At 39.9% G+C, this 26,755-nt stretch overlaps 1 protein-coding gene across 2 annotated transcripts in view; it reads left to right on the top strand.

Annotated features, from left to right (window-relative positions):
* The window catches only part of pio (zona pellucida domain-containing protein piopio), a 164,787-nt gene that overhangs the window by 115,621 nt on the left and 22,411 nt on the right, over positions 1-26,755 (top strand). For both annotated transcript variants that reach the window (XM_083142505.1, XM_083142506.1), the window contains exon 4: positions 12,208-12,413. In XM_083142505.1, the coding sequence (XP_082998631.1) occupies positions 12,208-12,413 (206 nt within the window). The remainder of the gene's footprint in view (positions 1-12,207; positions 12,414-26,755) is intronic.

The following is a 26,755-nucleotide window of genomic DNA, read 5'->3' as shown; positions in this document are numbered from 1 at the left end:
AGCATATGCTGTTGTCTTGAGAAGTATTTTTCGTAGATTGCCTGAACAACGGGGAGGCACATAGTGTTTCGGATCCCACTTTAAACTGTAGGTCCAGTCCCGATCAAGACAGCAACGCAATCAACCAAAACCCAATGCACCTAGAATTCAGGACCTCTGATTCTATTCTACAGTATACGCTTTGCTCCAATCAAACTTTCTGAAAACCGGGATCTTTAACAAAAGTTTGGCCATCGTGCACAAATGCAGATGGACCCTTCTGTCCATCAGATTGTATCTACCTAGCTTTCCCTATTGTACTATCAATTATCAAAATATACTAACAGCAAATAACGAAAAAATTAGTATTGTAGGAATACAGAAAGCATATAGGAAATACCAAACCATCGAAATACAAAATACCAAAGTATGGAAAATCTAAACAAGGAACGAAATACCATTGATACTGAATACTTCAGAACTTTGAAATACTGTGGAGATATTTTCGATATTGATTCCAACGTGGCCGGAATCTCGTTGAATTTTCATGCTCAGGAGAGGCTTTTTATCTCTCGGTCATCAACTCGGTTAGCCACGTCCTTGGGCGACCTTAACTGGCCCCTCGCCCATGCAATCGCGCCGCGGAGGTCAACGCAATTTGCGAGACGCCCGCGCGAGGTGCATCGCATCGTCTTCTTTCGCATCTCGGGTGGATGCTGCATCCTGGAGACGAAGGATGCTGCCGTCACCATCTGCAATCAAGCGGGATTAGTAATTAGCAGGGGCGGCGCCTCCCACGCGGGTAACAATCACGCTATCTCACAGTTGGGTTGCCATTGTCGTTGTCTTCTTCAAATTCGACTGGAACAAGATTTTTCTTTGTTAGATTTTCCGTTCTTCTCTACTTATGGAGAGTTATACCACAGATAATGATATATATCTGGGTTATATAAGGCACGTCCAGAAAGTAAGTTCCGTTTGGTAATAAAATTAAATTGTGTACAGATACAGAAAAGTTATTTATTGCACAAAATTCTACAACTCTTAAACTACTTTTCCACAAAACTGCCGAAATTTTGCAGGCATTTGTCATAGCGTGGCACAAGTTTTTGTATACTTCTTCATAGAAATTTGCCGCCTGTGTCTTCAACCAGTTGGAAACAGTTTCTTTCAGCTCGTCGTCATTGTTGAAGTGTTGACCGCCAAGGAAAGACTTGAGATGTAGCGACTTTCATCTGTTCTTACATCTCAAGTCTTTCCTTGGCGGTCAACACTTCAACAATGACGACGAGCTGAAAGAAACTGTTTCCAACTGGTTGAAGACACAGGCGGCAAATTTCTATGAAGAAGGTATACAAAAACTTGTGCCACGCTATGACAAATGCCTGCAAAATTTCGGCAGTTATGTGGAAAAGTAGTTTAAGAGTTGTAGAATTTTATGCAATAAATAACTTTTCTGTATCTGTACACAATTTAATTTTATTACCAAACGGAACTTACTTTCTGGACGTGCCTTGTACGTTACTCGTCAGTAGAATTTTCGTCGACTATTGGTTGGTATCGCACAAATATTAATGGAATTAGATAAACAACAAAGATTACCTCATACTGGATCAAGCACATGCATTCACAAATCCTGAAGAGGGATGACTGATTGGCTTTTCAAGTTTTGGATGTCCTGTCTCATTGTAGTCACCGCCAGTAAAAATGGGACACCTAGATCCTGAAATATCCTCTTCTCTGCAAGACGTTATGTGTGTTGCCTAACTGTACAGCGGATATTTCAGGATCTAGGTGTCCCATTTGTATTGCCGGTGACTGTACACTGTCGTCGAGACCTAATGAAATCGGTGTTTTCCAAAAATTATATTTTTTGTCAGAAACGAATTCAACACTCAACATTCTCTGTAATATGAACGAAATTCTGAACCCTGTTTCTCTTATGCACAAACAGAAATGCAAATCCTGTATTATATGATACTACTTTAAATTATACTCGTGTCCTTTATAAGTCTCTTAACGTTAATTTTGAATGTGAGCTGAAAGACAACCAAATCAGCACGTGGTGTTGTCTGTCCGTGAGAGTGAAAAATGAACTTCACTTGACCTATTGATCTCACGGGAGCCGTAACGGCTGAACATAAAGCAACCTCAACCTATTTTACCTGATATAAGCCTATCAGGTACCATGCTGTAAAGTAATTGGTACTTGTGAGTAATTCTGGCCGACCATGGGCGTTAACTTACCAAATATTGTGGATAGTGTGTACTATACCAATATCAAATCATAGGAACACATGTTTTTCTGGATTGGAAAAAGGGGAGGCGTACTCCCCCTTCTCTCTACCAGTTTCTACATCCATGTGGTCAACATAATATAGTTTCGGCAGCTCATGGCCTTTGAAGTCAAGCGACTAATCACTTCGTGAGAGATGAAATGCAGTACAAAGGATGGAAGAGATCCAAATGAACTTTCGTGCTCCGTTTGACGTGGACTCATCTATCACCATCGAAAGTGAAAGTCCATGTGTTCCCTTCGGCGTGAGCATCGGAGACTGGCCGTGAGCAAAGTCTTAAATGAACAAAAACGTTCGATGAGGCAATACTCAACCGGGTCTCGGCGCATTGGTAGCAAAGGATCCGTCGAAGGAATAACAATCGTTCTAGAGATTTTCCAGTCGATCGCCCGACGCATCCTAATCGGATCTGCTTCGAAGGCTCCGTTCCGATTGTTGACTGCATCTCAGGTACGGAAGGGAAGTGTTGCCGAACACAGCGCGTTAAGACGCTACAGGTCCTGGGTTCGAATCCCGGTCTGGGCATGGGTATTCTTTATCAATATCATCATATCTCCACGATTGGCCAAAAGTGGCTGAAAATGAAATTAAAATAAATCAAATCAAAGAATTGAAGCAAGGGAAGTGTCATTGTCGACCAAATGACGAGGTAACAATTTAGGCGATAGAATCCATGCGTTTATACATGGTACTCCACAGTATTAGTGACATTCATATTATTGTTATTGCCGATAGAATCCAACCGAATGTGCGTCCTTTCCCGATATTCTGCACCGGACACGACTACCTTTTGTTCACGATCAAGGACCCTTTATCATATAACAATTTGAACCCAAGGACACGACCGTTAGCAGCATAAATAATAATCAGTTCCCAACATAAAAATGGATATTATATTCTTATATAAAGTTACATCAATACTTTAAAGTATCCAATACTAATAAGTGTGTAAAGATTATATCCTTTAGGTTTTCACAAACGCTATTCTATAAATTTATACCAACCTTTTTTTAGGAATCCCATACTAACAAATGTGTAGAGAATCCTTAGCTTTCATGCTCAATATTATCCTTTTATTGTGCTTTACATTGGGGAAGCATTCCTTACCACAGAGCTCTTTCTCAGCGCCAGGTTTCCCATTGGTTCGGAGTCACCACAAATTGTACTCAAAGGGTATCAACCGGTTCAAATTGGGACAATAAAACTCGTTAGAATGTGGCAAGACGTGGTAGTTCCTCTTCACATAACAAGCGTTTTCTTCTTCCACGCACTGACAGGACTATGGCCGCAATAAAAGCGACATACAATGTACGCGCAGTAAAGAAGTCAATTGTCAGGTCGAAAGGTTTTTGGCCAGGGGAACAATTGCGGGCGTTGGGATTTTCCCAAGGTTCCAGCGGTGCATTCTAATTATCAGTAGTGCCAAATCATCCTCTCGCAGTTCTCCCTTGTCTTGCTTGCAAGTAATATGGTCTCCGTTATGCTACTCTCGAACTATTTGAGACGTAATTAGATGCACCAATAAAGAAGTTTGAATTTTAAAATTAAGTTTCGGTGATGAACTCTTTCCCAAAACTATGCGATTGGCGAAGATACGAAACGAAAGAATGAAATAACACGGTTTTAAATAACAATAACAACCCTGGTAATCTCATTTGATCAGAACGCCAACGGAGGCTAAAGTTGGATCCAAGAGCCACTTAAATGTGCCAATGAGATTTTGGATTCGACCTGTTTTTGTTATTTAGAGTCATTTTTTGCTAATCGCGACTATGAGGATGAGTGATGATATGATGAAGGTACACTCACAAAGAACACCCATGCCCAGGCCGGGATTCGAACCCGAAACTCCTGGCGTTCTAGCGCGCTCTGCTAACCGCTTCGCCACGGAGCTCTGATTTCGTCTAGTGACAGCAATCGTGGAAGTAAAGTTTGCATAAACGACTATCACATGATAAAATTACTTGTGTTAGGACGAGGATTTGCCCCATAATGCCTTTTTTGTTACTTGACCTGAAAACATGGCTTTTTAGTTTAAAACCCACTTCAGGCCATTTCTGATGGACATGCATGAGTTTCATATTGCGTGTTTTTACTTATTTTAGGCCTCCCCGATGGCGCAGTGGTAGCGTCGTCGGCTTGTAATCAAGGGGTCCCGGGTTCGATTTCCGGTGGAAGCACAAAGTGGTTCGGATCCCACTTTAAACTGTAGGTCCAGTCCCGATTAGCCTTACTGTGCATAAGTGGACTTAAACATAAAATCAATCAATTTACCTATTTTAGTTATAACTGCCTATTCCGAAGATAGCTGCTTCTTTAAGTGCCTTCGTTTCATAATTTTGTCAGTCAATTGATAAAATTGCATGGTGCATAAATTGTGCACTTGTTGGTAATAGTCAATCAAAGTGCACCGTAGTTGAAGGAAAATGCATCTGCAACAGTTAATCCGATTGCGTCACATCGATCATCATACCTACGGCTCTAAGGAAAGAGCAAAGCTCTAACCCTTCATTCATTAGTCATAGTGTGTGTGAATTTCTGAAGAGAATATACGAGTTTTATAGTGCATATTTCATTCCAAGATATTTGTTTTTCAAGTACGTATTATGTGGAAATTATTAATTGATTGATTGATTTGGTGTTTTAAGTCCACTTTATGCACAGTAAGGCTAACCGGGCCTGGACCTACAGTTTAAAGTGGGATCCGAACCACTATGTGCCTCCACCGGGAAACCCGGGACACCTTGATTACAAGGCGACGACGTTACCACTGCGCCATCGGGGAGGCCCGGGGAAATTATTAAAAATTTGTTGATGTCCATCAATTTTATTGCCTATTTTAAGTGCATATTTTGTATTTTTCGGTGTCTTTTTGCCTAGTTTGAGAATTTTTGATGCCTCTGTGTATGAGATTATTTTCTAGTTTTACAGCGTACGTGAGTGTTTGGAATTGTGATGTTCGGTTGATGGTGGGAACATTGCTGCAAACGATTAGCAGTATTGGTATAAAAAGAAGCTTCGGTTTTGATTATAAAGGGGATAGATTGTATCGTGAGAAATTGGGAACATGAACAACATTTATAAGTTAGCTGAACAAAGATTGTTTCGGAGTAGATAAGGAGTGGAATGATATTTGAACTTTCTGAACCCCGAGGGAATCTTCTTGTGTGTTAAGAACAGCTGCAAGATTACGAAATGGAAGACGTACACGTGATTCTTCCATTAGAAATTTGCTATCTTTCAATCTGCACGATTCACATTTACTTTTACGTCCGCATTTAACAGAATAATTGCCGATGCGGCAACGATAGGCTCGGTGTCAAGTGGCAGTGGGGTAGGATTGATGAGTAGGTGCTCGCCTGCTTCCCTTTAGGCCGATTGCATGGATCGTACTTGGGGAAGTTTATGGTTTTCTGCGGCAACAGAGAAACGTTCTCCGAAAGGATTCCTTCTTGGTGCAGAGTTCAACGAACAGTGAGCACTCGAGGAACTCCTGGAGAGAAAGAAAGATCTTCAGTTGATGGACTTGAGTGTTCTTCATAGTCTCAGGGATGCACGTGAAGGGGAAGAGAAAGGATGGGAAAACACTTGCATCGCCGTTCTTATTGTATAATGTTTGCCGATGGGCGTGGTGATCCGGCGGCCAAAGTTTGGTTAGCAAATGAGCAGCTCACGTGCTTCCCATCTCGGACTCTCCTGGGAGAAAAAAGTAAAGCACTCATGTCCTCAGACATGCACACGCTTATTTACATAACCTGATCGCATGATTAAAATCATGTATGATGAAACATCTCCATTAATTTACCAAATCATCGAAGCTTGTTAACCAAGACTGAAAATAACACAGACTAATGCACACAAGTGGACCAGGGTTCTTATGGACTGTAATGTCCTTGGTGCAAATGCCTTTACACATATAGATCCACAACTAATGGCGAAAAATCATAAAGGCGAGGTTTCGTAACTAATTTAACCGAGTGGAAAAGTGTAGAAGTATTTTATAACTTATACAAGAAAATTAAAAATTAAACACACATTAAAATTACATAGAAGGTAGAAGGAGAACACGGAAAAGATTTCTTCGGCTTAAGAAGTACAAACGCACATTCATTTTAACGATCAGTCTAGAAAAGAGTTTGTACGATGCCTAAAATAATCAAAAAAACATATTTGTTTTAAATACTTTAACTTTTTAGTAAACATAGAAAAAATCATCGCACCCTCTACTAATTGTGGTAATTGTAAACAAATGCATTCAACCTGGTCGAACTTATTGACGATGTTGGCACAGGCGGACAGTCATTTGTTAAACGTCTATTAAACAAATGTTTTGGTTGTCAGCGCTTATTTTTGCATTTATATATTCCAACCTTATTTTCCCCTTTTCTCCTGGGCACAAGTGTTAATTTTTTCAAGCTTGAAGGAATTTTCCCCTTGCGCGGACAAGAATGATGATTATGGGAAATAAACATTCGATTTCTTGCATTCAAATGTTAGAACTACATCGTTATAAAAATTGCCCTGTGACTCGCATTTTTATGTAACTATACTAAGTGCAGGAAATTTTTACCTTACCCTCCCCCTACCATTAGATGTCCATCATGGGCCATTTCAGTCTTCTTTTCATTCTGGCTATAATGTATTTCATCTTTGTATGCTTCTTTGTCGTACTTGCTTGAGGTCTTTTTTTTTACCACAACCATTTCCTCTTCTTCAGTAATGCATGAGTTTACCTGTAACGATATGATGAAGAGTGGAAGCGATCTTGACTCAGAAATATTTTTTGTTAAAGGTAATTTATTCGCTCCGTTCGTATAGAAAGAATGTGTCTGTATTTTGATACAGATCTCGCAAAGCCAGATGAGTTAAAGTACACCAGTTACTGTACAAGAACGTCGGTTAAATCTTGATTGGAAATTCCTTGTGCTCAAAAACTGTGAAATTGCACATAAGAGAGACAGTGCAACGCTGAACATATTTTATCTGAGATTGAAAGTGCAAATGTATTCGACAAACCAGTTGAATGGAACAAGCGAATGCATTTTGAAACATCCGGAACCTAACCAAGACGACAAGGAACAATCTCATCAACTTCTCGATCGGATTTCTTGGAAAAGAGAATCATTAATCAGCGTTTATAGTTGCTGTTTTTAACATACAATAAAATAACTTTTTTTTTTCTTGAAATTGCATTGGGAGTACGATCTTTCATGTCATTTTTCAATCCACATCTCCACCGTAAACCGGAATTACCTAAAGCATTGCCATGTAATGGAAAGAAATTATCTGCTGGAATTACATTGCAGAATGAATACAATTCCCCTGGACTATTCAAGGATGAAATATCGGCAAAAATCGAAGGACGTTCTTGAATTAGCAATCCATACAAGATTGCAAAAAAACATCAACCACAAGCCACAGCATTATTAAGACAGGGAAGATTGGTATTTTGGTCATCGGAGCGGCACACGTAAAAATGACGTTATCCTTTTGTCATTGCAGCATGGGATAAAGGATATGGCCAAATCATCTTCATTGAAACCCACAAACGATCTCTCTTCTTCTTCATCCTTAGAGACTGTGGAATTGCTTATGTCATTACCTGAGCGTGGGCGTACGATAAATTAAAGTGGGGAAGATTGCTGGTGAGCGGGAAAGAAAGAATAAAAAAAAACTTGCCATGCAGCCAGGCAGTTCTGGTGCTTTTTTTGAACACACGCTGCCACGACTACATTCGAGCTGAGTAGTCTGTGGGCGAGCTGGGGGAGGAGAAAATTGTTAACAGGTTCTTCTTCAACCTTCAAGGTCGTTGAAATCGTTCTTTTTTGTTTTTGTAATATTGCCTCGTTCCTTCCTTTTAAAGCAATTTTTCGGTAATGTCATGCTTCTTGTAGGCTCCACAGTCTAGTATTATCTGCTTCGTTTTTTGTTTTACGATTCCATTGCTCCATCTCATAACACTTTTAGTTGCGCTACATTCATCCAGAAAATCTGTGCAAATTCTGGTCCATCTATTAGCAGTTTAGCCTTTTTGATGGGTTTTGTGTGGTTAAGCGGACCATAATCTTAATACTAGTAATAGCACATCTTCAATGTCCTCATTTCTTCTTATTTTGAAGAAATGATTGGGCACGTTCGAAATTTCCATCTGCAACGTTCAAGAAGATGGAGAAATATTTAGATTTGTGTGTCAATTCAGTATTTTACTTGCCTCATTTGAACAAGAATTTAAAACATCTTTTTACGTTATAAATGAAAGAAGTTTCTGAATCAGATCTGTCTTTTTATAATTTTTCACACTGTACAAAAACGACTTGCTTGCATAACTTCACAAAATACCAAAGAGAAGCATCCATCATCCTTCTTATTATCGCTTACAGGACCTGATTTGCTACAGTGCCCCACCACAGTCTATGAATTTTATTTTTTGAGCTGCAATTTCTAATTCCGGTTGTTGCGATATTTACAAACGTATGAACCAATCGAGGTATAGCCTAATCTGTGGCTGTAATCTTATTTATTTTATAGTTGTTTTTATTCCCCATATTTTGTTTCCAGTTCTGAGTTGTTGAATTGCCACCGAGAACTGTCATGGCAATTTTGTAAAGACACTAAAAAAATCCACGTCGGTACTGTGACTTTTGTCAGATGAGTCTGATACGATACCTCAGTTATTTCTAATAGTACTCACAATGCTTCAAGTATAGGCAATGAGACTTTCAGATGCAAGAAGTTGAACGAACACCAGCGCCTTAAAACTGATGCGGCAAATGTCTTCTTCTTCTCTTATTTAGTCCGTGCTAAGGGGTTGTATCATGTAACTCATTCTCATTACCGGCTTCATTAAGGCTTTAGCTATTAAAACTGTAGCCACAGCTGTAACGACTGCACGGTGCAAGAAGAGAATACGAAACTCGAGACAAAGGAAAATATAAGGGGGAGGAGAGGTGAGGGACCTTGATTTCTTTTCAACAACAGACAAACGACCATCGCCTTTCCGCATGGCATGTGTTACCCCTTTTGCAAGCATCCACAGTTCTTTCTCTCAAATCTTTTATCTGTGACCACTGACTGAAAGAACAATTACATCTTGTAAGTTGCGTAGAAGGACGACAAAAGACTGAATGAAGGTGATGGACTAAGTGGATGCTCTGTCTGTCATCTAGCACGCACAGGAGATGCGGTTCCATGACGATATAGGGACCATGTAAATTCCAGAGATGATTGCAACACAAACCATTAGAATTCAGGTTCCAATGTTGGCATAAAAAATCATCATGGATTTTCTCACATTTTCATTTGACCTTCGCGCTTTGCAATTCCAAACGTGGAATCTGCCCAAAATGTGCTGGAGAAGATACCTTGAGCCACAATGCTGATGGAAATTGAGACACTTAAGTTTCAAGGTCAAGAATTATTTTAAAATCCTAACATTGCACTACGGTTAAATGATTGTTCCTCAGAAGTGACTGATATTCACGGCACATGACTGAAATAAAATTTAAGATTCGGCACATAACTGCGAAATTACTATGTACGTAGGCTATATATATAATATATATATATATATATATATATATATATATATTTGTTTACTTTTGGCCGCGGTGGCTCAGTCGGTAACGCGTATGACTGCCATGCTCAAGGTCCCGGGTTCGATCCCCGGCCGGTTCAATTCCGGGAACTTTTCTAACGGTGGAAGCGGCCCCGGCGCCCACCCAGCGTCGAATAACATGGGTACCTGGGGGAAACCCTGGGGGGTAAAGGCGGTCAGGGGCGTGATGCTGATCACATCACCCCCACTCACGACCGGATCAAGAAAGTGTGGGGCGTTACCCCCACACCCCCTATACGCCTTCATGGCGTGGTGCTACGCACAGGGGAACACTTTACTTTTTACCTTTTTTATTTGTTTACTTTTGGCACAATATCTATCTGAATACTTTTTTCAGTATGTTTTCTATAATATACGTCAAAAACTGGAAATTAATCGGTTAGTATGCGTTAAACATGTTAGACTCCAGTTATCACTCTGTTTTACAAGACATAAATGCATACAAGTCGACCTGCGTGGCAGAGTGTTTATCACAGCGCGCTGCGACGCCAGAGGTCCCGGGTATGAATCCTGCCCTGGCATGGGTGATCTTTGTGAGTGTCTCTTCATTATTTCATTACTCATCATCCCGATTAGCCAAAAGTGGCAGAAAAGCGACGTGAAATAACCTGATTTACTCAATCAATAAATAAATACAATAAAAAATTTTGGTTGTAATCTGTAATTAAGCCATAAACATTAAATGTTCAATCTGAAATCTTAAAGAAGTTCTAAATCTGTCGTGGTGTTTGTCCCCGTATTTTGCATACAACCTATGTGTTGTTGCATCTAACGTATCTTTAACCAGCATTACTTAAATGTTACATTTAAGGACGCGTAATAGTGATAACAAGGTGCCAAAAACCGAAACCCGTCTCATGATTTAAACCTGCACTTGCAACGTGCACTTGAGGTACACAACAGACAACTTACTTCCCTTCCGCAACACCAGGGAATATGTTCTGCAGAATCCACATTGTAGTTCGTTCTGGCCGCATTGCATCACAGTAGTCTGTGGCCTTCACTCCTTCACGGTTACACGGAAAGGGGAAGGAAGGTGGGGATGCAGAATCTGTTTCTTCTTTGCAATACTCGTGAGAAAAATCCACGCAGCGTATCGTCATTTCCTTCCATACTCCACTGGAATTCACATAACCTCAAAAACTTCTTCCGGCGTTACACGGTCGCCCTGCAAACGTGAGGCATATGCTTGATTTCCATTCGACGCGGAAACACGCGAAAAAAAACTAAGTTCATGAAGTTATGGTATACAAACAGGAATCCCTTTTTATGGCTTCATAAATCACTGAACAAAATCGCCAAATCTGTGAAACATAAGGATTATTTTCTTGCAATTTATCGCGAAGATCAAGTGTCGTCATTCTCATAGGAAATGCTTACAGGTCTAGGTTTTTTGTGACCCATCACCATTTTATTTCATAAGCTGATGTTTCTGATTCTGTCCAGTAGCGGCACTGATGAGCGACCCCTTCCTTATTTTGCCAGATTTCAAGAAACAGTAGAACGAAAAAACTGTGAACTTCATAAAATGTTTGTTACGTTCTAATTATATCATAATTATATCAAGAAAACTTAGTCACGTAACACACGGAAAATCAAGAAAAGTTCACAAGCTCTTAATCGTGCGTTTTAGCGTGTCTTGTATGTGATTTTTGCTCGAGATTTTGCAAATTTCTAGCAGAGGTAACACACAAACTTCAGGTTTAACTAGCCATCGTGACTCGTGAGAAGTAGCATGTTAAAGGAGACGAGCAGATTTTCCTGATCAATCCACTGACCTGGAAAGTGTTAGTTATGATTCGTATAAAAATAACTGAATAGCACAATCTAGCATTATCTTGGTAATATTCACCAAGTTTTTGTGCATATTAGAAAGTGATCATGTTTTAAACATGGTCCTTTTAATGAGTCTCTTTACGAAGAAACAAGAGAAAGAGACCATATTTTACCTGTTATTTATTGCACAAAAATATTAAATTTTGCACTATTCCAAGCACTTGGAATCTCATATCTGAAATTCTATAGTTATGAGTACTGTTTTGAAGTTTACCTGAACGTATTTTAAGCTGGTTTTTTAAACATGCAAGATCAGTTCGCGGGAAAATTCGGAATTTTATCACTCGTCCAGTAGTATTCCAGTGGTTGCATGTAGCACCTCACCCGAAATACATAAAAACTCGTTCAGCTGCATTATGCAAATGAATACAAATATCAGTTATGGTTGATCTTGTTCAGGATACTGACAGTTAATTAACTTGATAGCCTTATCTGTTTCAGCCCATACGCAGATGACACTGTTCTTTCCTCTTGTTGCAGACGAGCCACTGGTGAGTGATGTTCGGATCGAGTGCCGGAGCAGCGAGATGCTGGTGTCCATCAAGACGCAGTCCGCTTTCAACGGGATGGTCTACCCCAAGGGCCTCTCGAAGAACTCCACCTGCATGGCAGAGTTCCTACAGGAAGAGAGCCCCGTGAGGTACAAGCTCCCCCTCAGATCTTGCAACACCATGAGCACGGATCTGGTAAGTACTCGCAACATTAAGGTATTTATTTCTAGTTTTGATGCGTTGCCAGAACCGTTTTTATATATTAAGGGTGGGGGGAAGAGGCTAAAAACAACGTGTGCATCCTTACTGGCTGCAGGTAACACGATTCCGTGCAAGAACGACAATATACCTAGGTGAACGGGAAGGGGAGATCTAAATGTAGGTTTAAAAAAAAAAACAGTATTCTGTCACAAGAGAACCATCAAATCGAAAGCAGATATGTCTACTACATCTCAAAATAACTTGTGACGACAATCGTTATCAGATCACACATGGCACATACATGCAAAAGATTATTACATGCGAGAATGAAAGCATTACGAACGTTGTATTTAAAACATTCCACAACTAGAAAACCAATATGTTCAATTCAAAAGCATTAAGTACGACGTTTTACGAAAAAATTGTCATGCTCCTACGAGTAATTATAAATTTTAGGTAAGGCTTCCTGTGTGCCGGATGGTTATCTTTTATCAGATTCCAGTATCACACTTTTTTTCTTTCGTTTTGCAGCTCTATTAAAGCCGCTGCACTTTCACAGTGGGGGTCCTAAGGTAGATGTATACCAAAAAGTCAAAGTTCCCCTTTACATCCGGACCTGTCGGTCGATCAATTCGACATTCATTTAATATACGTAGACATCATCCAATTTTCCTAATCCAAGTAAACTACATCAATACACAGATAACTTTCATCGTTTCCTTTGATCGCTTATCACCCTTTCATTCCTTAGTAACTGACCGTAAATATCATTGGGACGGTCGAATGATCAGATGAATGCCAAGTTAATATTGCTAACTCCCTTGCAGCGCCAACAATGAATGTCTTTCTCCAGCGGATCATTGTTGCCTTTCTCTTCTGTTGAAACCGATCGCGACCCCGATTCCTTATCCACGCATGACTTCGGGCCAATTGTAAACCAAAGAGGAAAAAAGTCCCGTCGTACAATAACAAGTTGACTTCGAAGTGCATTCATGACCTTGCAATAATATTGGAAGTGAAGTGGACAATGTTTAAAGTGGTCGAAGCAGTCCATACTTTCATGAAGAAAAATTGGGAGAAAGACATAGTCTTCAGACTCTCCCCCTCATGCACACACGCGTTCAATGCACCAGAGACGACATTGTCCATTATAATGTTTCTTTCGCATCTTACAACGGATATATTCCCAGAAGTAACATACTACAAGGTTAAGGTGACCAGATGTTGGCGGGAACGTCCCTATTTTCCCCGATTTATTTTGAACATAAGCCGAGACGAAAAAATATCACTTCTTTGTGACAATGACTTACCGGCATAGACTGCACCAATACACCTTCTCTACTATCTATGGCATAGTAACATTCAGAGCGAGGATCAATTCATCTGCAAAGCACCAGTGAATGACATCTAATTCTAAAGGACTGCTTGTTTGGGAGTGCAGTGCATAACGCCATACTATAGAAGTTATTTACACAGTTTATATTTATTTGCTTTAAAACATAAGTATTTATGACGAAAGAGTTTTTATATTAAAATGTGTACATATTCCCGTTCCGTTTTGTTCCATTTCTGCTTCAGGAAAATATGAAAAATATCCAGTTTTGTTGTTTTGAAAATCTTGTCACCTTTTGCAAGATCTTAAAGTAAATTTAATCCTAAACAGTTGGACCAAACGGTTCTTTCACAAGTTCTATTCATATGAATTAAAGATTAATATTAGTTTTACTGAGTCATGAAATCAATCTACGGAGGGGAAATGAAGCTCTCATAAGCATGTGTTCGATTCCCGAGGTACCTTTCAATGGTTTACATCTCATTGCACAAGCCTCTATGTACACAAAGTGGACTAACAACAAACATTTCATAAAAAGGCAGTCAAGAGTGTCACGAATCAAAATGATCAATATGTTACGTTGGTGCGTGTATTTAGGGGGAGGGGGTTAGGACCCTCCTTCCCGAGAGACTTACCAAGTACTAATATTAAATAATCAAAGTATACTTGTTTAGCATTGTTATATAATCGATGGTCATCTCTGCCGAACTTATTTAAAGGAAAGGAATTGGGATCATACGAATTTGAAGGACAGTTCCAAAGATTTATGCACACTACTACTTATGATATTATGCATAAAATATTAATCAGGAACTTTACTTTTCGTCAATTGAATCTAACTCCTTTTCTTGTTATTTAATAAATATTCAATTCTTTATGTATTTGACATTAATTTAATAATGTAATAATAAGGCCTCCCGATGGCGTAGTGATAACGTCGTCGCTTTGTAATGAAGGGGTCCCGGGTTCGATACCCGGTGGAGGCACATTGCACAGTGGATTTGATCCCACTTTAAACTGTAGGTCCAATCCTGATTAGCCCATCTGTGCATAAAGTGGACTTAAAACAACTCGACTCATGTAATAATAATACAATATTAATTAATTTATATATTTAATTAACATAATTTAATATTATTATTATTATTATTCAGACACTTGGTCGCCCCCCCCCAACGCCCTTTGAAACGCCAATGTCTCCTACAAGCGTACCTTATCCTCACATTGAACCGGAAGCACTATTGGAATGGACTGGTTCGTAACGCCTCCTTGCAGCAAACAATTGAAGTGCTGGCACTACAAAAAATGATAATAAATGCTACAAAATGTGACTAATTATTAGTTAGATAACTATTAATTTCTAGATACGTGCCTGATTGGGGTGAATTGTAAATTAACGAGAAATCCACTCACAACAGTCAAATCATTAATGAACGACATACCACCATCCTCTGGATTGTATGCAGTAAATATCTTGAATACATTAGGGGATCCCCTTAACTGGCTCCCTGTAAACAGAATCCCTGTTGTGAGCAAGAGTGACAAAACAAATGAAGAACTGGTTCCCCCTTCCGGCTTCTCCACTGGCTACCATGGCATTGTTTCCTTCCTGACTTGAATAGTTTTATTAATTTCGTAAAAGTCCGTTAATGTCGAAAGTGAAGACAGCTAGCCAAGCGGCTAAGTTGAACCCAACGCAGGAAAATATTGCATGCAAAAATCTTATATTTTTCATATTAACGCAATTGCGTAACGAATCGAAAGTTTACGTAAGAAATCTTTCTTAGATAAACAGTTTTCCACGCCCCGGGCGCTGGTGTATGCTAAAGCGCATCCTACGTGACCGAAGGAAAGTTTATTAACATACGCATAAGCACGCACGTGCGTGATCTTTTTGGACAGTTTCTACTGTTAGGTTCGGAAATACTTTTCCCTTCGGAGCTTGCGGGTGTGACGTCATCTGGTTGGAAAATCCGATAGCATTAATTAACTTCCGTATTGTTCTGTTATAATTGCTCGTGGACCCGCTGAGCGTCCACGAAGTCGTTAATTTCACTTTCAGTGCGTGGCGACAATGAAGCGTGGTCTTGGGTATAGATCGCTGACGACCGTTCTATTAATGGGATACGGTATCTTGCGCGTGCTACGGTACTTTTATCGCTGTGAGCTGTATCAATCCTCCGGGGAAAATGTCAACACCGGCCAAGCTCGGGCACTTAGCGACCCGTGTGCGGTAATGACATAAAGGGACTTAGGTTTTGATTGATATCATTTATTTTACTTGGCTTCTCTTCCACTTTTGGCTAATCGCGAAAATGAGTATGAATGATGACACAATGAACTTGATGCAGGGATGCCCAAGGCAAAGGATTCGAACCTGGGACCTCTGATGTCGCAGCACTGTGTGCTAACCTCTCCGCCATGGAGGTCGGCAAAGGGACTTAGGTACCGTGTTGCTGCAACAATCATAGTCAGATACTAAGCGCTTCAACTTTCTGGTGTCAATTTAACGTATTGTTTTCTCCTGAATTAGCCCAGCAAGTTTCATCTATCTTTCTACCGCAGTTACCGTATTTCACCGTACAATCGTCGCCACCGCTAATCGTCGCACCCTGTTTTTTTTCAGTCCAATAATTGGTTTAAACCTTTCATCGTAGGATCGGCGCGTCAGAAAATAAAACCGATGACGACAGCGCAGAATCTTGGCACATTGAAGTCCGTACTTCGCAACACTGTCGTAAATTTTCTCAAGTGTTATATTTCGAGTACGCACAAATCAATAACATCTAATGTTTGATTCATTGATTTGGTTTATTTTACTTCGCTTTTCTGCCACCTTTGGCTAATCGCGAAGATGAGGATGAGTGATGGCATGATGGCACCCCGGCCCAATTTCTTCTTTACTAAAGAATCTTCACACCCCACTTTCTTGCAAAACATATTGGCATAAAATCTGAGACGATTATACCGATTGTACTTCTAATAAGGGGCAGGGTTCCTTTTCTGAGAAGACACTCCACGCAGACAGTTCCTTAAGTAGGGGGTGTTGAGTTGACAGTTGTTTCTAAATGTACTGCTAGGGACCACCAGGCTGGGAAACATTTTGAAATCTTCCAAGCGAGGATGACGCAAGTGACACACACACACGATGATTCTGTGGCTTTCGCGCAGGCTTCAAGGTTCCTGGCTGCTTTGGAGAACTCCATATAAAGCAGGGAGTGAATCAGGATCGCCCACTGCTCCTCCTTCAGATTCGGTGACGTGGGATCCTGGGTGTTAAGCAAGAAAAGAAGGCTTCTGCCCAAAGCAGCGGAATAGTCGTGTTTTCTCACTTCCTTTCCAAACAAGGGTGTACTGTCGCTTCTACCCCTCATGCATGGACGAAAAATATAAAAATTTTGAGGAAAAACATTGTAGTGAGTTACCTGTAATTTACATGAATGTGAGTGTATTGGAAAGCACAAAATTGATAACTAAGATGTACCATTTACTTGGTACCTTACCAATTCTGTTAAAACGGATTGTTAGAAAAGTTATCCTGGATTTGCTCACCTGGTCTGTACTAAGGAAGGGTGTAGGTTTTCCCTGAGATTTATTTTAGTCGTAGAATATGTAATGAACGTGATTTAAAGGTTTCCAAAGCGTGTTATTTCCTGCTAACATTATGGACAAGGGTAGTACCTCTAGCACACACCCCATTAAAAAAGAAGAAAGAAAGAAAGAAGAAACATTTTGGTAACGAGTTTTACCCAAAAATAAAGGTGTAACACATAACTCACCCAAAATTAACATAAAAGAAATTGGGACTAATAACTTCTATTAAATGTACATTATGGGCAAGTTCATATTAAGCTCAAGGTTCAACTTTTCCTACTGTTTTCAAATATTCTCACTTTACACTGAAGCCTCCTTGCACTCTCATTGAAATGGAGTTACATGAATTCTGCGTGGACGTGCAAAAATAATTTAACAAATTCTCTAAAATAAATATTCTATGCTAACCTTTACCAACATTGAACACAATTGAGCATTATCACATTACATGGTATAAACAAATTAAAGCAAGAACTTGTGCATGCCTAAATTATGACTATACGTACTACATTTAGTTCGCGAACATGCTAATTATATCGGTTACTATTGCTTTTTTCCCCTTTTGTTCTAGTAGTTGGGTTTGTATCAGGTTACAACTCTTGTGCATTTTTCGTGTTAACCGATTCGTTTATTCCTGCGATAATATCTAGCAGATGATCATAGGAATTTCCTGTTGCAAAAAACCTAGTCGTTTAGAAGAGCAACAGTCGTCGTTATGCAAAAGTCCAGGGCATCATGAGTGTGTTCACGTTCGTGAACGCGTAAAATGTGTTTCTTAGCGCATTGTGCTCGCCTTGCATTGCTTACAAATGGTCTTGGAATGAGGGTATGTCCAAGGAAGATTCCGCATATGCGCAGCACCTGCTTTGGGAAAACAAGAGTTCCTTGATCAATCATTAATAATCAACTAGCTTCACTACAAGAAATGTTGACTTCTGTGCCACGTATAGTGCCATGTAAAGTAAGTTTGCCTCACCTTCCTAGGTGTCCAAATGACTGACTTACATCCAAAGCAATCTGTGTGGTAACCATGCCAATGAACCCTTTGCCAACAATGAATATGCCTTACATTCTGCACAGTTAGCTTCATTGACCTTGTACACATACCTTACGAGTATGCAGTCGAGAATATTATCATAAATACATATGTAATTATGACGAAATTCAATTATCCAACCCACAATATCTCTCTGATAGTATGTGTCTACCAATATTTCCCTATAATGAAGGGGTCCTGGGTTCGATTCCCAGAGAAGTTACATCGCACAGTGCTTCAAATCCTACTTTGAACGGTAGACTCAGTCTCAATTAACCTGTCCGAGAATGAAAAAGCGAACTCCAAATAAACCTAAACAGACTTCAAAGAAACATTGCCAAACTTTTGTTCTCCAATTGTCCCATACTGGGATGGATCCAATGCGTGTAAATATTCTTCGCAGTTCAGTTTTTAAGGATTTGTAAATATTGTTTAATTAGAAAACTTCCTCGGTGGATTCAAACAGGTTGGAAACCGCAATGGCACCCAATCAGATAAATCAGAAATTCACATGATACGGTTTAACTCTCCTACATTCATGTCTTTATTACTGAACAAACTGGCCTACAATGTGGATTACTGTTGCTGCCTGACGTCATGACATGTTTTAAGTCCACCTTGTGCTCAGATGGGCTAATCAGGACTGGACATACAGTTTAAGTGGGATCCAAACAACTTAATGCGCCTCCACCGGGGATCGAACCCGGCATCCCTTGATTACAAGGAGATAGTGTTACCACTACACCAATTGGGAGATTCCTAGCCCTCATGAGAAGAGGGTTAACATATTCAAGTCTTCTTGGAACCCTGTCACATGCTAGAAAGTATGTGCAGGGCAGGTTGAAATGTCGCAAAACCACTTAAAACACACCTTCCTCACCATGTCCTTCAGACAAACCTCCTCACCAGCAAAACCTAAATGAGATGAAGAGAACCCGTAGTCCAAGAGGAGTGGCAAGACATGGAGAAAGTGCTCCCATGCCAAGTACGACAATGTTACACACCCTTCCCCCGCGGAATCTCAAGGCAGATTTTTGAACTTTGCGGTTCTGGAAAAATCTTGTTTGATCTTAACCGGATTTCCTAACGCCATGGTTTTGTCCAGCCGCAGTACGACATGCTTCGGCATCTGGATTTGAAAAGAATGGGAGAAAGTTATTGGTTTAAGTTGAGGAATCGCACGTCCTAGCAACCAGGAAGGTTCAAATTCAGTTTCTCAGAAACTAACGGGATCATCGAAATAGAAAAATAAAAAAAACAAGTTAAGCAACTGTGGAGGCTTCTTCAACAGTCTATGGTAAACCGGCTATTGTCTGCTGGCGATCGCCACCATTGTTGACCACAAGATGCCGCGACGAACGTTAGCGCTATCATACAAATTGTGATTCAGAGAAGCGTGTGCAGTTTCCTGGTTTTTCAGTTGCGTTCTGCCAAGCTTTGTTTTATTGAAACACACACCTGTTGCAGAGTCAGGAAACAATCTGTTGGATCTTCAGAAAGAGTATAAAACTGACTCTCGCTGCTCATTATAATTACCTATTCTTCATTTAAGCCAGCTGTTTCTACAATAGGCGTTTGTGCATGAAACTTCATGCCGACATTATTTTATACACACACACTTTGTTTTACCATCTTACAAAAAATATAATAAATCACACGCAATATTAATCATAATATGTCCTGGATGCATTTCTGGTACGGGCACATTTCAGTGCTTTGGAACTCACTATGACACCACAATAGCTTATGTGCGTACAATGGAGTTTAAAACAACTTTGCCAAAAAACTTACGAGCATTTCTAGCACGTCATTCATATCACTTACTACTCGACAAGTTTTGTCCATTTACAATTTTTTTCATGAAAATGATTGCCTATTGCTTGCTACCTTCAAACCAACTTAAGAGGTTTAACTCACTTTTATTTGATGTGTACAAAACAAAATTTGGGAAATTTGTGTCAGGTTTTATGCATTATGCATGTAGTGTATACCTAGGTACACAAAAAAATGCTTCTACGAACCTAGTAGGTACTGTTGAAATTATTTTAAAATTTCTTTACTTTTAGAAGTGTGGGTTAAGACCACTGCTGCGCTGAACCACTCATTTTCTGTTCATGGTCAACCAAAATAGCACATCGCTGATGCGAAGAAAATCGATATGAACGTACACATAGTCTTTTCTCGACAGAACAAGTTTCTAAAGGGTGAAAATGTGGAATGTAACTTCTTAGAAGCGCGGAGTAATGGCTTTAGCAGAATTCCTGGAACCTTGCATAGAACCTTCGCATCTCTCCATTTCGAATTCTTTTTTTTTCTCATTAACATTCCACATTTTTATTGACCACCCTTCCCCTTCACAGTCTTTCTTTCATATTCTTACCCTAAGGTCGTCTCGGCCACTCCCTTGTCCTCATTGGTATTTCTATTGTTGGGCCTTGTGCAGCTTATTCGATTCAAACCGCTGTTTTCCATCACTTGTAGACCACATCTTGTAATATAAAAGTGCTCTAGCGTTTTACTTGCTAGATTCTGTGTAACTGTATCCATATTTATATTCATCGTAGATGTGAAGTGAACCCATGGAAACAATCTGCGATACTACAATTCCCTATCGCGTTACGATAGTGGTGCAGGTGTTCGCAAAGATCATGCTATTGTTAAAACCACTGCACAAGAGTTGATGAGTTTTGCAGGCATTTCAAAGTAACAAAACTCATCACAATAAGTTAAGGAGCAGTAAATGATGCCTATAATTTCTTACAGAATGTGACACAGCTGTATAGGAGTTCATCATAATCACACGAAAAAAATAAAGTATCATTGGATTCAACAAAAACCTTTGGTTGAGAAAGCATACTTTCTTCTTCCCTATAACTGCAGCACTTAGGATAACTTCGCATCTCATCAGAATACCTTGGAGCCTCCCCCTTTTACGGCAGTTCGCAAAACACAGGGTCAATCTTGTCCTCACCCTCATCCTCTCGTTTTTGTCTTGTGGACGAGTAGGTGTGAATTTTGACATGCTTTGGTTCTTAAACTGCGCATTCCATATATGCTGATGTCCTAAGAAATCCAGATTATAAATTTTGCACTCGAGACATGCCAATCTTGCCATTTCTTCTTCTGTCTCAGTTTTAGTATCCGCACGTTTTGTAGTCTGTGTCCGTACGTGGAACTACCCAATAGATCTTCCAAAACGTGACATTTGAACACTGTTAAACGTCACCGGGTTAAATATGGCCGATTGGCTGAAACGCCAGATATCTTCAAACCCACGAAGAGTTGACAGTACATGCAAATTATTGTAACTCAGATCTTTTATCGTTCCCTCTTTCTATGCTGTAGTCTCTTGCTCTTCTTTACTTATGGTTATAGTCAGACGAGTGGGAAGATCCTATTCTTCAAGAAGATGCTTTTGCTTTTTCGGAATAGCTTCAAGAAGTATTATCTATCTTGTTCTACGAAATACTCGCTGGAACTTGTATTAGCTTGGAACCGGCATAAACACAAACACAGATCGAACCCGGTGGTAGAGTTGATTGAGGTGTCGACTCGCGCTCTACGTACCGAATGTTCCAGGTTCGTCTTCTAACTTGGGCATGGGTGTTCCTTTGTGAGCATCCATTCGTAGATTTCATCTTATTGTCATTCATACTTATCCTAATTAGCCAAAAGAAATGTGATGTGAAATAGACGTAGAAAAAAAATTAACCACCGACTTATCCCATCACCAAATCCGTTCTATGTTTGGGTATGCTCTTATTTTACGTCGCATTTGTGCCTCTTTAGGCTAATCGTGATAAGGATAGATAGTGATTGGATAACATAGATCGAGAAGCTCAGCAAGGATTAAAACCAAAACTGTTGTTTGGGAGGTCACGAATCGTCCGCTGTGTGCCTGACAAACGGGACAGCTGAAATCCTTTCGAGCTTATGTTTATAAACGTATTTATTATATGTATAAATTTACCACAAAAACAAAATATGAATAATATATACACACCTAATCTGCATGGTAGATTGTGTTTTTTTTTCAATTTTACATCGCTTTTCTACGATTTTAAGACAATCGCGACGATGAGGATGAATGATTGCATTAAACTAATGAAGAGACACTCGGAAAGTACCCATGTCAGGACTCAAAGATGGAACCTCCAGTGGAGAATTCAGCATTCAACGGCCTCAGCCACCGAGGTGACCATTGTACCTTGTAAATTGGTAATTTGGAGGAAGTTCAGTTCATAAGAATACCCACTTGATTTTGGGATATTCCACGTCGAGAAATGAGAACATCGAGGGGTCTCCGTTCCTATCCCCGGTGAAGGTACATGGCACAGAGGTTCGGATTCCCACCTTAAACTGTATGTTCAGTCTCGATTAGCTTATTGGGCCTCCCCGATGGCGCAGTGGTAGCGTCCTCGCCTTGTAATCAAGGAGTCCCGGGTTCGATACCCGGTGGAGGCACTTTAAACTGTAGGTCCAGTCCCGATTAGCCTTACTGTGCATAAAGTGGACTTAAAACACCAACTCAAACCAAACCAACTCGATTAGCTTATTGAAGTGGACTTGCAACAATCCCTGCAAAATGACTACTGAGGGTATCAGGCGCAAAATACGTCACAAACTCTAATCTTCGCATTCGCCCACAACCCCTTCTGTTGCGATCTGCTGGTTACGGACCCACGCGAACTTCCTCGTGGCCATTGGCTCCCACGTAGAAGCAGCCAAGTTCCGGGGCTAGCCAAGGTCAACAGCCAGCAAGAGCCTTCAGAAATCAAAGAAGAAGAGGAGGAACAAAGGGCGTGGTGAGAAGTACCACAAAAGAATCTCTCCGAGAGCAAGAAAAAATGTAAAGCTCCCGATCGCAAGAAATTATTTACGGCAGCCTGCGCTTCTGCTCGCAGTGGACGTCCTCGAGTCTTCTCTCGGAAAGTGAGATTTCTGCGGAATAAACTAACTGTATCATGTGAAAGGGAAGAGCTGGATCCGCTCGATGGCTTCTCCACAATTCCTTTCTCCGCCCGTTCGGAGACCACGTCGAATCGGTGTCCGGTTGCAGAGCGACCTTCCAACGCGCTCTTCAGCAAATGTTCGATGGTTTTTGGTGTGTTGCGGCTGCGTTGCTGATGAGCTTAATAAAGTGATGCGTATCGCCTGTGGTTAGGCTGCGGCAAGGGAGATTGTATAGACAAAACAGATCGAACGCGGAAGTGTTTTCGCGACACTTGGCGTTGGGCGTGGTGGCGATTACGCCAGATCGTACCTCGGCGTTAAAGGTCCTGAGTACGACTCCTGATTTCTTCGATTGGATGGTACGGACATGGTCCGCGAGTAAGAGGCCACGCTCACATATACAGGGTATCCGGGCTAGAGTTATAAAAAATTACTGCTTATAATTCGTAAATTAGTGAAACTCAGTCGATACACCATCAATCCCAGATTTCAGTAGTCCACTTGTAATAGTCACGCGTGCGGAGAAACTACCTGGTCGCCGAGATTCCCAGATTTGGAACAATTAGCCTTTTTTTGCATGGGGCTTCATTACAGATGTGTACAAGAGGAAAGTTCACGATTTGGGTGATTTGAGACAGCGTATCGTTGCGCTAATAACGCCTCAAATGCTGGTCAACACTTGGAACGACTTTTCGTATCGCTTGGATATCTGTCGAGCTACAAATGGTGCCCACATTGAGGTGTACCAGCGTACATAAAAACTTTGAGTTACTGATAAAATATGTGTGTATTTTTGTATACCTCTAGCCCAGACACCCTGCATATTTTGGGTTCAAGCCAAACATCGTATTCCATTCCACAGTTTCACTCAAAAAACAACATGTAAGGAGCTACATTACAGCCTCCCCTCCCAAATTATTCTGAAAATATTAGAACTTTCCAACTCCACTATTTTGAACACTATATGATATAATAGTAAACGTAGCAAGTGCCCTTTAGAGAGCACTCAAACGTTAACTCTTCTTCTATACAATGCATTCTGCAAACTTTACTGGCTGATGAGGTTCTAGCGCCTTAAGTCATAGCCAGGATTGCTTTGACTGTGTGCGTTTGTGACTGACACTTCATCATTTTCGGTAATCATTTGGCGATTAGCCAAATGCGGCAGAAAGCTACGTATATATATATATATATATATATATATATATATATATATATATATATATATATATATATATATATATATATAGAAAATAAGTAGTTGGAGTGAATATTCACTTGACACCATCACACTAACACATCAAGGTGCATGAGATATTGGTGATGCACTTAGGTGTATCAAAATATGTGTTGCTCTTCTGTTTGATGGAATAGAAATGCATATATTGAGCAGACCAGACATAGTACCGACTGAATACTATTTTGTCTCTGCAGTGACTCTTCAGATGAACTGATTGAAATTGGACGTATGTGTATTTTCAATACAGAACACGATTTGCACAAACATTTTATTAATATTACTAATTGACACCACTTGACATACAGATACGTCGCTTCGGAGCGTGACGCACTAATATGTACGGAATACGATAATGTCATCAACTTATTTCCGACGAGAAGTGGAGATACGACAAAACCGTATTAAGTCGACGATAGGTCTACATATTTCAAAGAAAACAGAAAATTACACATTTAGCTGTATTAATGGATGCACCAAAATTTCATCAAGCGTCTCTTGATCCATATCAAGTCCTCTCTGTGTGTGTTTCGTGAATATCTTGAATACATGTGAACGGAAATCACGACAATGTATCATTTTTCACCAAAGTTCATCTCCTTTCTCAAGGGTAGTGCGTTTAACGCCGTTTCCCTCTCGAGGCAACATCCCGTGAGATCTGACAGAAAGTTCTCAGGATGCGCTCACTTTCATCAAGATTTACATAACCTTGCGGGTGGAATTCCTTCCAGAAGCTGAGGTTAACCGCTGCTCGTACGGGAATCTTTTTTCCAGTCAGAAGATTCCATGGACGACCACCGCGAAACGCGGTATGCAGTAGCTCCTGGAAGCAGCTCAAGTGTTGCGCACGATACGAGTTTTCAAAGAACTATTGTTGCTTCCTGTAATATAACGCGCATGTCTGTTATCGCAAGTGATTCTTCAATAATGTACTCTTGTGTCTTTTGATTTCAACTTAAATTATTTTCAATACTATGTTAGTAGCGACGATGAGGATGAATTTGTTTGTTTTCACTAAACTTTAAGTTCATTACACCCCCCAGATGAAAAATTCTGGGTAAACCCCTGCTTCTGCTTATAAAGTCACGCATACAAAGGGCGTCGCCAGAATTTTTTGCAGGGGAGGGAGTCAGGCCATTGATAAAAGTTGAATAGTAGAAATAACAACAATAATTTACCACGGTTATAAATGTTATTATGCAATAAAATTATAAACTAATAAACAAATGTTATTCTAAAATTATTATTATTATTTTATATAAATTGGACCTTGCTACTCTATCCACCAGACGAGTGAATAAGCAGCACACGATTTTCCATTATTCCTTTCATAGTATTTCGTGCAGTTAGTATACTGAAATGCACAGTTATCATATTTCGTTCTTAACTTTTGCAAGTCTTGTTCAAGAAAAGGCTTTAAAACTTAAGAGATAATTTTACTCAAAGTTTCTATTGTGTGATCTCTGACCTAAAATTATATTTTTTTGGAATTTTGAAAACTATGGAACCATTTATTCTTTGGATTATATGGCAGAATATGAAAATATAGCCTGGTTTCTGAATAATTTTTCACTCATTTTTTTCTAATACAATTTTTACTTGTATTATTCTGTTCCAATGAACTTCATTTCCGTTATTAACAATAAAAATAACAAACTTTCTGCTTCTTGTAACTTGAAATGAACGATGTCAATTTCCAGGAGGGCTTGACGGAACTGTTTGACCCTTCCGAACCAAACGCGTATTTACAAACCCTACAGTGCTGCAGAACCTCCAGCGATATGTAGCTTCTGATTGGCTGTTATCCGGACGCGTTTCATTAATTAATGTTCCTTCAAGGTAAATGGTGTTCAGAGAAAACGCTAGAGGGCAGGGTTCAAATGTACAGCGTAGATATAAAAGATCCATCACAACATGATAAGAAACCCTTTAACCTCAGGTTAATCTTTGAGCACATTAATGTCTTGAAAGACAGAATACCAAAACATGTCACGTCCATGGTTTATTATACAGAAATGACAGTATATTTCATGGTATGATTTTTTCCTCTGTTATGTTTTAATCACTTTGACGTTTCAAAAGCTTTCAGAGATAGGCCTATACATCATCATAGATAGCATTATAATTTATCACATAATTTCAACAATTTAATTACAAACCTTATTACTAAATAATTACGAGTC

This window comes from Lepisma saccharinum, chromosome 21 (genome assembly GCF_977018435.1).
Source record: "Lepisma saccharinum chromosome 21, izLepSacc3.1, whole genome shotgun sequence".
Taxonomy (NCBI): domain Eukaryota; kingdom Metazoa; phylum Arthropoda; class Insecta; order Zygentoma; family Lepismatidae; genus Lepisma; species Lepisma saccharinum.
The sequence above is the reverse complement of the archived record's forward strand: the minus strand, read 5'-3'. Positions and strand labels throughout refer to the sequence as shown.